Raw genomic sequence first — 9,958 nt, 5'->3', positions numbered from 1 at the left:
CATCGTTCCTATAGCACATGTGCCCGCGTCGTGCAAAAAAACTCATGATTTTATCGCGCTCCGAGTATTTAGTAATATTGACGCCGCATCGTTACCGCAGAACGTCTACTACCGTGTCATTGCCGTCCGTGAGGGGGGGCCACGCCCCGGAGACGCGTCCCGCCTCTTCGGACATGCCACCACACCACCCCGCATGTATGAGGGCCCGGTGCGACGCTCCGGTGGCATTGCTACCCCCTAGTGCCCCCGTCCCGCCTAACCCTGTAGCGTTTGACCATGGGATCTAGCCCTTTGACTTTGCAAGGATGGGGTTTGACCAGTGGACCTCCCCACCCGGTTGTGTTAGGTCAGCCCATAGGAACACTTTGGAGCAATATTCGGGCCAGACCCACAACAAGATCCCCTCCGTGTAGACCCCACGCGTCCGTTTCCCCCCTCCAGGTGCCGGCGGCGGCGCCGTCCGTGAGGGGGGGCACACCCCGGAGCCCCAAGACGGGCGTCTACGCATGCATGAACACTTTCACATATGCATCGGGACCCGTGCGATGTTTCGGTGACATAGCTACACCCCGAACCCCCCCACCAACCAGAATTCCTTCCATGTCGACCGTTTCCCCCCTCCGTGACACGGCGATAGCGACGTTCGTAACGGGGGGCAATCGATATACCATCGGGTTTTTTTTAGATAAGGCATAATTATCTTATGCAAAAGCAAAAACTAAAATAAAGTAAAAATAACAAAACAAAGTAAAAATAAAAAAATAAAGTAATGCCCACGTATGCCGACGGCAAGGCCGTCGGCATATATGTGCACACACGGAGGTTGTCCCATGGATCGGTGACGTGGCGCGGCACAACGATCGATGATGTGGCGAAGGGGCCTATGCCGACGGCTGTGCCGTAGGCATACCTCTGCCATAGATAAATTTAAAAATTAAGTAAAGTAAAAATATGCCGACGGCTGCGCACACACGGATCGATTACGTGGCGTGGCACACGGATCGTTGACATGGCAGAGGGGCCTATGCCGACGGCTATGCCGTAGGCATACCTCTGCCACAGATATGCCGACGGCCGCCGTTACCACCCATCGGCGTAGGTTCAACGCCGTCAAATGGTCAGCGCTGACCGGGCAGGTGGGCCCGTGCTATGCCGACGGCCTGACCTATGCCGACGGGCCCCGTAGACGTATCTCGGGCGGTCCCGGCGGCCTCGTCTATGCCGACGGCTCTGTCGGCATAGATGGATGTATGCCGACGGCTTTTCTATGCCTACGGCCTATCCTTGGCCGTCGGCATATGTCCGGCGATGCCGACGGGGGCCATCGGCATATATTTGGCCGTCGGCAACCCCAGTTTTTCTGGTAGTGAATCTACTAGAATTGCTCTTAGGTACTGAAGTATTGTGTTGTATCATCTTTCGGAAGATTGTAATCGTTTTCTGGTTTTCTTCTTCCTCCCATTATCTTTACCGAATGCATCTCTTCCTTTTCATGTATACATTGCTTCTTAACGAATGGAAGGTGCGAATGCGAGCAATATGCAAGCACCCTGATCCTTTTGCAGATGGCCAATTCTCATCATCATGTCAATTAACCCGAGAATGTAGATGCAGAAAAAGTAAGATCGTAGTTGATCTATAATTATCTGATCACCAGTGCTCCGGTGCTCGCTCGATCACCAGTAGTCGTCGCAGGAGCACTTGCCGTCGACGAAATGGTGGAACCGAGAGGCATCACGGAGGATGATCTGCCGGCCACACAGAGCCGAAACGTGCTTGATCACCTCATGGCAGTCCCTGCACATCCTGGTGTTCTTCACCACCCTAACGGGCGCCCGGCTCTTGTCCGACCGGATCAGCCCGTAGACGACGGCGAGCTTCTCGGTGTGGCAGAGCAGCAGCCGCTCCTTCTCCTCCTCGGGGACGTCGTAGGCGATGCAGCCGGTGTCCGGCACGTACCCCACCATCCTGATCTGCGACACCAGGCGGCTCATCTGCTCGTATATCTCCGGCGTCTCCGGGTGCGGCGGCGACCCGCCGTCGACCTCGAAGACGCGGACGCTCCGGCCGACCTGTGTCCAGCTCCACCCTGGTCTCGCGTCCACTCCTCTTGCTTTCATGGCGTACTTGAGGCTCTCCGCCTCGTCGAACATCTGGTGCTGCTCGTACAGGCTCATCATCGCCAGGTAGTTGGCCGAGTTGTGCGGCTCCAGCCTGAAGAGGTGCCTCGCCGCGGACTCCGCGAGGTCGAGGTTGCCGTGGATCGCGCAGCCGGTGAGGAGCGCGCCCCACGAGCTCGCTCCGGGCTCGGCCGGCGACCGCTCGATGAAGGCCATCGCCTCGTCGAGGTACCCGCGCCGGGCCAGCAGGTCGACCATGCAGGCGTGGTGCTCGGCTGTTGGCGCCACGCCGTACTTGGCCTCCATGTCGTCGAAGTACTCCCACGCTTCGGTGACCAGGCCCATGGACCGGCAGGCGGTGAGCAGCGCCGTGAAGGTGATGCCGTCCGGCTTCAGCCCCGACCGCCACATGTCGTGGAACAGCGCCGCCGCCTCGTGCGCCTGCCCGTGCACCGCCAGCCCGGTGAGCATCGCGTTGCAGCACACCAGGTTCTTGCCCTGGACCCGGCCGAACACCCTCTTGGCGCTCGTCAGGCTCCCGGCCTTCGCGTACATGTCGACGAGCGCCGTGGAGACGACGACCTCGCCGTCGTAGGCTCGCCGCAGCGCTAAGCAGTGCAGCTCCTTGCCCTTGTTCAGGTGGGCGAGGCCGGCGCAGGCACGGAGCAGGACCAGCATGGTGACCAGGCTCGGCTGGACGCCGTCCTGCTGCATCTCGGAGAAGAAGGTGAATGAGGACTGGTAGTCGCCGCTGTGGCAGCTCCCGGAGATCAGTGAGGTCCAGGAGACCACGTTGGGCGCCACGCCGGCGGACTTGATCTGCCGGAGCAGCAGCATCGCCTGCGAGCTCAGCCCGTTCATGGCGTACCCGGTGATCAGCCCGTTCCAGGTGGTCACGTTCGGGTCGAGCCGGTGCCGCTTCATGGCCTCCACGAGCTCCAGCGCTCTGTCGAACTGCCCGGCGTTCGCGTGCCCCGCGACGAGCGAGTTCCAGGTGGCCAGGTTCCGGTGCTCTAATCCGTCGAACACCCTCTGGGCGAGGTCGAGGCGGCCGCACTTGGCGTACATGTCCACCAGCGCCGTCCCCGTGTACGCGTCCGGCGCGAGGCCGTGCCGGAGGAAGAAGCAGTGGACCTCCGTGCCGTGGTCGAGGGACCCGGAGTTGGCCACCGACTTGAGCAGGCTGGACACGGTGGCGGCGTCCGGCGACAGGCCCTGCTCCAGCATCCTCCCGACGACGGCGAGCGCCTCCCGGTCGCGGCCGTGGCGCGCGCAGCCGGAGAGCACGGTGTTCCAGGTGATCAGCGTGGGGTCAGCCACCGCCGACGTCTCGGCGTCCCTCGCCATGCGCTCCGCGAGCTCCAAGGCGTCGTCCACCAGCCCGAGCCGGACGCAGCAGGCGATCACCGCGTTCCACGCGACAACGCCAGCGCCGGCCGTCCGAAGCAGCACCGTTTTCGCCGCGGCCACGTCGGCGCCCTCGGCGTACATGCCGGCGAGGAACCCAGGGACGAGCGGGTGCGCGTCGACGAGCCCGGCCCGGAGCGCGTGCGCGTGCACGGCCCGCCCCTCCCGCGGGCGCCCGGCGCGGCCGCACGCGTGGAGCGCCCGCGCGCACGCGTACCCGTCGGCGGCCACCCCGCGCGCCCGCATCTCCAGGAACGCGGCGATCGCGCCGTCCCAGTCCCCCGCCTCAGCCAGCATCGCCACCTGCTTGTTCCACAGCACCGCGTCCTTCCAGTCCTCGCCGTCCCCCTCGGCCAGAAGCCTTCGGCCCGAGGCGCCGCGGCCCAGCCGCTCGAGGAGGTCCGCGAGCGCGCACGCCACGTGGGGCTCCCGCGTCGCGTGCCCCGCCCTCACGGCCAGTGAGTGCAGCTGCGGCGCGAGCCTCCGGGCCGCAGCCAGGTCGGTGCGCTCCTCTTCCGGAGACTTCTCGTCCTCGCCGTGGAGCAGGTCGCCGCATTGGCGCAGCAGGGAGAGCAGGAACCGGGCGTCGCGGAACGAGGAGTCGTCCCCGACTCGTAGCGCGGCGGAGAGGGGGAGCTCGGCTCTGAGGAGGGACGGCGAGTAGGCTCCGCGCGAGGGTCTCGGGCTGTGAGGCGCGACGTAGTGGTGGTGGTGGGGGGGAGTGGGGAGCGCGGGGAGGGAGATGGCCTGCGCCATTGGAGGAGGGGTCGGAGGGAGAAGAGCTCCGCGGGTAATGTTGCGGATAATGGAAAAGACAGTGACGGCGGTTCGGGAGGTAATTGCACTATGGGCTGGGCTGGACGGTTCTGCCCTGTGGTTTTTTCTTTCATTCAAACAGATCTCTAAATGCCCAAGTTTGCCTTAAAAAGCCCAAGTCAACACCGGTTTCAAATGCGCAGGAATACGCACATTATTAAAATTTAAAACAGAGGAAATTTGGTCAGGGGATCCACAATCCGACTTTAGCGGCGATGGTGACTCCATTGTAGTATCACTAGTAAAAGAGCCTGTGCGTTGCCACGGAAGAGAAAATAACACATGCTCTTAACCCAATAACCATGACTCAAGATCAGGGACGGAGCCAGGATTTGAACAGAGATTACTATCACACACATAATATATACATATCGTCTCACATAAAATCACATTGTATATAATAATTTGTGTATGAGAAAATAATGCACGTTTTGCCACTATTGATGTAAATGTACCTCTACAGTTAGCTACATAATCATATGATTAGCATGTTGAATTCAGAGTTCAGTGTAAAGCGTTTTGACTTGAAGCAAATGGCTTGAAAAGAGCAATATGTGTTTTGTCCAGAAAAAAACAGCTAAACCGAGAGAATAGATAAACTAGATATTTATCTATCGTCGAGTAAACGCATGTAACTACATCTGCTACTATCTAATGCTTTAGGGATTACCATATTAATAATATACTGATGTCAAAATAATAATTATTATACATTTATACCTCATGGAACGATCCATTCCCGCCATGGAAGATGGTGCATGCTTGCAGCAAGCCGGCAACAGAGATCAGCGGCGGCCATTACAGACTACAGAGTCACCGTTTAGTCAAGTTTGGATGTAGAGGAGATGCAACCAATCACAAACAATTGTGCTTCCTGATGGTGGCTGATGGCAGCAAGCGGGCAGCGGCCGCAATATCGGGAATCTGAGACCAAATCGTGTGATGAGCTAATTGTTCATTCATGTAGTTCTACAATTACAACTTCTAGGGTTTGAGCAACCTAATCTAATGCTAAAAAGTAAACACTAACCTTTTTACCCTCGTTTGGTTGCTCGTCCGTACGGCCGGCCGGCAAGAATGCGGGATCCACACATCGATACTTTTCCTGTCCTTTTCCCTTCTCGAAGGAGAGATTTGATAGAAGATCTAGCAGATGGCCGGCGGCAGGCTCGATCGAGGAGCAGTTTTTTTAGCAGGTTGGCAACGAAGCGATTAGATTTACGGGAGATCTCAACCGTGCGTACTTCTTCCTGGCCTTTTTTCGAGGGATTACTGCTGCTTCCTAGCCTGGCGGCCTCTTTGTTTCCATTGTGGGCGACCTTCCATTTTTATTTTCCAGGAATTTGGGCCTTTTGGCTGCAATCGCTTGTGACAACAGTACATGGGCTCTGGCCATGCGAGGCAACGGGGGGGGGGGGGGGGGGGGGGCGAAGCAACTCACGGACAGTTGTTTACGAAGAAAAATTAGCGACCAACAGATCGCTATTAAGGTGTGACACGATCATTAGGGGGGGGGGGGGTCTCGCCCCCCCTTGAATCCGTCCCTAATAGGTTCACATCCTTTATTTTCACATGGCATCACATTTGTGTTGCCGACGGTGGCCTCAATGCTAAGGCGTCTCTCTCTCTCGCGCGCGCGCGTGCACTCGCTCGGAATAATATGAGAAATATTTTTTCCGCGAGGTTTTTAAGAGATGTGCATGCTTGATTATCGATGCTTTCTTTTATCTCAATTTGATTTTAATGGGTGTTTATTTGCATTTCGGATCGCCGCCGGTACGAAAGAATAACAGACTGTGCACTATAGATTAAGTTTGCATTAAAAATAATATTTTAAAAATATTTAACAGCTAAAAATAACATCATATTAGATTCTACACAGTTTCTAATCAAATTTCATATATAACAAGTTAAAATTGGAGTTATGGTTTAAAAGATATGGATAATTTTGTTTTACATATATAATCTGCGAATTGATTAATCAAAAAGTCAAGGGCGTTTCTGTTAAAATGAAAAAATGATTCGGCTGACTTAAATATAGATGGTGGGCAGATTACCTGATACGTCAGAGGGTTTTCTGACAAAATGCAAAGAAAAAACCGGTTCGACTATGACTTAAACGTGTACTGCGGGTTAATTTACGAAAAACAAAGAGATTTTTTTTATAAAATGATGCGACAGTGAGCGGGCAGAAGAGCTGAACAACAATACATGGAGTTGCCATCATTGAGATCTTCAATCAATTTTCCTAGTGGTCGCAGTTGTACATAAAATTGCCATCATTGAGATCTTCAATAATATTTCGTGTAGTAAAATCATCCTCTGACAACACTGGTAAGGAAAGATTAATTGGATGTTTGGCAGAAGATTAATTAGAGAATTAACAAAATATTCAAATAGAACTCACAATAAAAAGCCAAAATGTGAAGTCCACCACTACGTTGCATAGCTATTGTTCTTTCGAGATCATCATTGCATAGTTTTAGAGCACCGTAACGCTTGCTATCACCATACTTGTCGATGATTCAGTTTATAAAGCATGTTCAGAAATGCATCAGGAGCTCACATTCTCGCCTCAGCCCAGACTATGATTGAGGAACAAAAATAAAAGAAGTCGTGATCACCAGTTGAATAAAGTAAATGCATGTTGACAAATATAAAATTAACCAGAGGTATATTCGGCTATCGGATTTGATTGCGCCCCAAGGGCATGCACCTGCAGCGGCCGCCTCGGGCTCGAAGGTCGTCGTTGTGCGCTAAGCCTGAAGCCAAGTGCACCTGACCATCCAAGCATTGCATCCCGATCCAATATCTCTCTCTCTCTCTCTCTCTCTCTCTCTCTCTCTCTCTCTCTCTCTCTCTCTCTCTCTTTTCTTTTCTCATCATCCGATCCGATCCAATTTGTTCATTTATTTTCCTCTATGGCGCCTCTATTTAATAATGGGCCATAGACACAACCCTTTTTATCCAAGTTGTGTAGTTGTCTCTCCTTTTATAATTACTTCCTTCCATAGTTATGAGAATCTGCCATAGCAATCTTCGTATGTCCTTCGTAAGTCCGTTCTCTCATCACCACCTAGGTAGGAAAGAATCATCTGTAGCCAGCTTCTGGATATGTGCAAGTATTGCATGTATATTAATTGGTGTGGTTTGATATAATCAGTCGAGGTGGGATTATTTCATAACTCCGGAACCCTCCCTTCAAGACATAATGATGTCCTAGCTCAACTGGCCGTGGCGTATCAGGTTTGGTGCAAAGGTTGAGATTTCAATTCCACTTTCTAGCATTAATTTTTTGCGCTCTTTCACACAGTAGGTGGGCTGGCTGAGTTGGGCCACAGTGACGATGGATGAAAGGTGGGCCGGCTGAGTTGGCCTGCGACGACGGACGAAAATCTCGATGAAAAATCATGTTAACGACGGACGGACAAAAATCATGTTAACGGTGGGCCACATGATCACATGAATAGTACCACCTCGGATGTAGAAAATAATATAGGTGAAAAAAACTGAAAGCGTAAATTCACGGGAAGAAGCGTATTGTGACGGTGAACCCACGGAGTCAATCCGTGCTTTATTATTATATTATAATAATATAATTAGGGATAGATTAGGCAAAGAACAAAGAACAAATATCACATTAGTAGGATCATTAGGCAAAACACTTTGAAAACAAAGATTTATTCCTTATTTAAAAAATAATCCAAAGTAAAGTGGTAGAACCAATCGACACAACAACACGGTCTTTGCTAGTATAGGCCGATAACCAATTCTGGCACAAATCTAAAAACGAAAGAGGTGTCTCGGGATTACCTAGCGCACCACCAACAACATTCCACAAGAATCTCATAAAGAGCAAGCAAATAATAAATAATCAATGCTCTCATCTGCACCACATAACTCACAGTTCTTTGTGCCTTTCCACCCTTTCCTACTCAAATTTAATTTGGTTAAGATACTACCCTTGATCACTAACCACACAAACGCTTTAACTTTCAGCGAAATTTTCATTCGCCAAAGTAACTTGAAAGGAAACATAACATTGATAGCAATAATCAACCGATAGAGACTTAATAGAGAAAGAACCCGATTTAGTTCACAGCCACTCAGTTTTGTTAGGTTCCTCACACAAGGAAACATGACTACACATGTTCAGTAACTCGTTCCACGTAGTAAGGATTTCACCGTACAAGCATTTTCTAAATCTAATGCAATTGAAATCTTGGCTTAAGACTTTTGCAACAATAATGTGTTGAGAGAACTTAAATTATTCAAACAAGGAAATAATAGACATAGGAGCTTGTTGCTCGGCCAAGCATGCTACCAAAACCTAGTCTTATGACCACCATCGCCTATAATTCACTTACATAAAGAATAAAATGTATCCTCGACACTCATCAAACCGCTCTGGAAGTGAGAATCATCCGGCGATGCTTCACATTGAGACAAAGTCTTCTTATTTAAATACTTAGCTTTCGCCATCTTATGCCAACCCCTCTTTGTTTTCTAATATCGAAAGCCATTTACACAAAAGACTAATATTCTTAATATCTACGTTAATAACACCCAATCCACCTTGGTCTCCATGTTGACAAACATCCAACCAATTAACCATATGATATTTTCTCGCCTCTTCTTTCTCCTGCCAAACTAGATGGGCACATAAAAAGTCAAGACTCTTACCCACACCTTTTGGGAGATGAAAGAAACATAATAAGAAGCTAATTGTGCAGAAATCCATTTTGGCTCTAGGGAGCACATGTTCCTGCGTGCCAAAAATGGATTTTACAAATGTCATATTTTTTGAAAAAATAGATGTGTTCATTTGGGTGCATATGCTCCCCAGGGCCAAAAATCCGCGTCGCTAGTTATGTTGCTTAAGCAAGTTTCAGCGAGAGAAGTCTCCCCCATAGCGAGCAAGCTCCCCTGTTAGACACCAACTCTCTCCTCAACCATTTCCTCTACCAGCTTCCAATCAACATTACAAAGTTTTTTAAAATGAAGATTAATCCCTAGGTACTTAAAAGGAAAGTAACCTACAACACAAGTAAGATCCAAGAATATATTTTTTAGCAAAGCATCACCAAAGCAGTGTATTTCACTCTTAAAATAATAATTTTTGGTCACATCAAATGCTCAAAAACACATAAAATAATCTTAAGGTTTCTAGCATCTTGAAGGTTCTCCTCAAGACAGAAAATGGTATCGTTCGCGTATTACAGAATAGTTAAGCCTCCATATATATATATATATATATATATATATATATATATATATATATGAGATAACACACCTTTATATACCTTTGTTTTGTGCCCTTTGAACCAGGGTAACAAGAACATCCCCTGCTAAATTGAACAACAAGAGAAAGAAGTGCTGCCCCAGCATCAACCTTCCTAGTAACAAAATATGGCCAAGCAAATCATTAAGAGTAATAACTACTTTACCCTGGCTAACAACATATTTAGTCCATTGAAAAAATTGATCTGGAAAGATGATTACTTTCAACGTGCTATGATTTTAACCTATACACTTTTTATTACACTTAGCAAAATAAATTGCATAATACTAAATATTAATACACATCATTTATCTTGTGTAATTTACCTTGATAC

At 50.0% G+C, this 9,958-nt stretch overlaps 1 protein-coding gene across 1 annotated transcript; it reads right to left on the bottom strand.

Moving 5' to 3' along the window:
- Positions 1-1,536: 1,536 nt before the first annotated feature.
- On the bottom strand, positions 1,537-4,344 carry LOC125531539 (pentatricopeptide repeat-containing protein At4g01030, mitochondrial-like). Its single transcript, XM_048695913.2, has one exon. The coding sequence runs from the start codon at positions 4,281-4,283 to the stop codon at positions 1,677-1,679; it is 2,607 nt and encodes an 868-aa protein (XP_048551870.2). The 5' UTR covers positions 4,284-4,344; the 3' UTR covers positions 1,537-1,676.
- Positions 4,345-9,958: the final 5,614 nt, after the last annotated feature.

This window comes from Triticum urartu, chromosome 1A (assembly GCF_056163025.1).
Source record: "Triticum urartu cultivar PI428250 chromosome 1A, HENAU_Tu73, whole genome shotgun sequence".
Classification (NCBI taxonomy): domain Eukaryota; kingdom Viridiplantae; phylum Streptophyta; class Magnoliopsida; order Poales; family Poaceae; genus Triticum; species Triticum urartu.
Note: the sequence above shows the minus strand (reverse complement) of the source record. Positions and strands in the feature narration are given on the sequence as shown.

Bases quoted from the DNA above. Each gene is read 5' to 3' on its own strand.
- LOC125531539 (XM_048695913.2), bottom strand. From the start codon at position 4,283: ATGGCGCAGGCCATCTCCCTCCCCGCGCTCCCCACTCCCCCCCACCAC.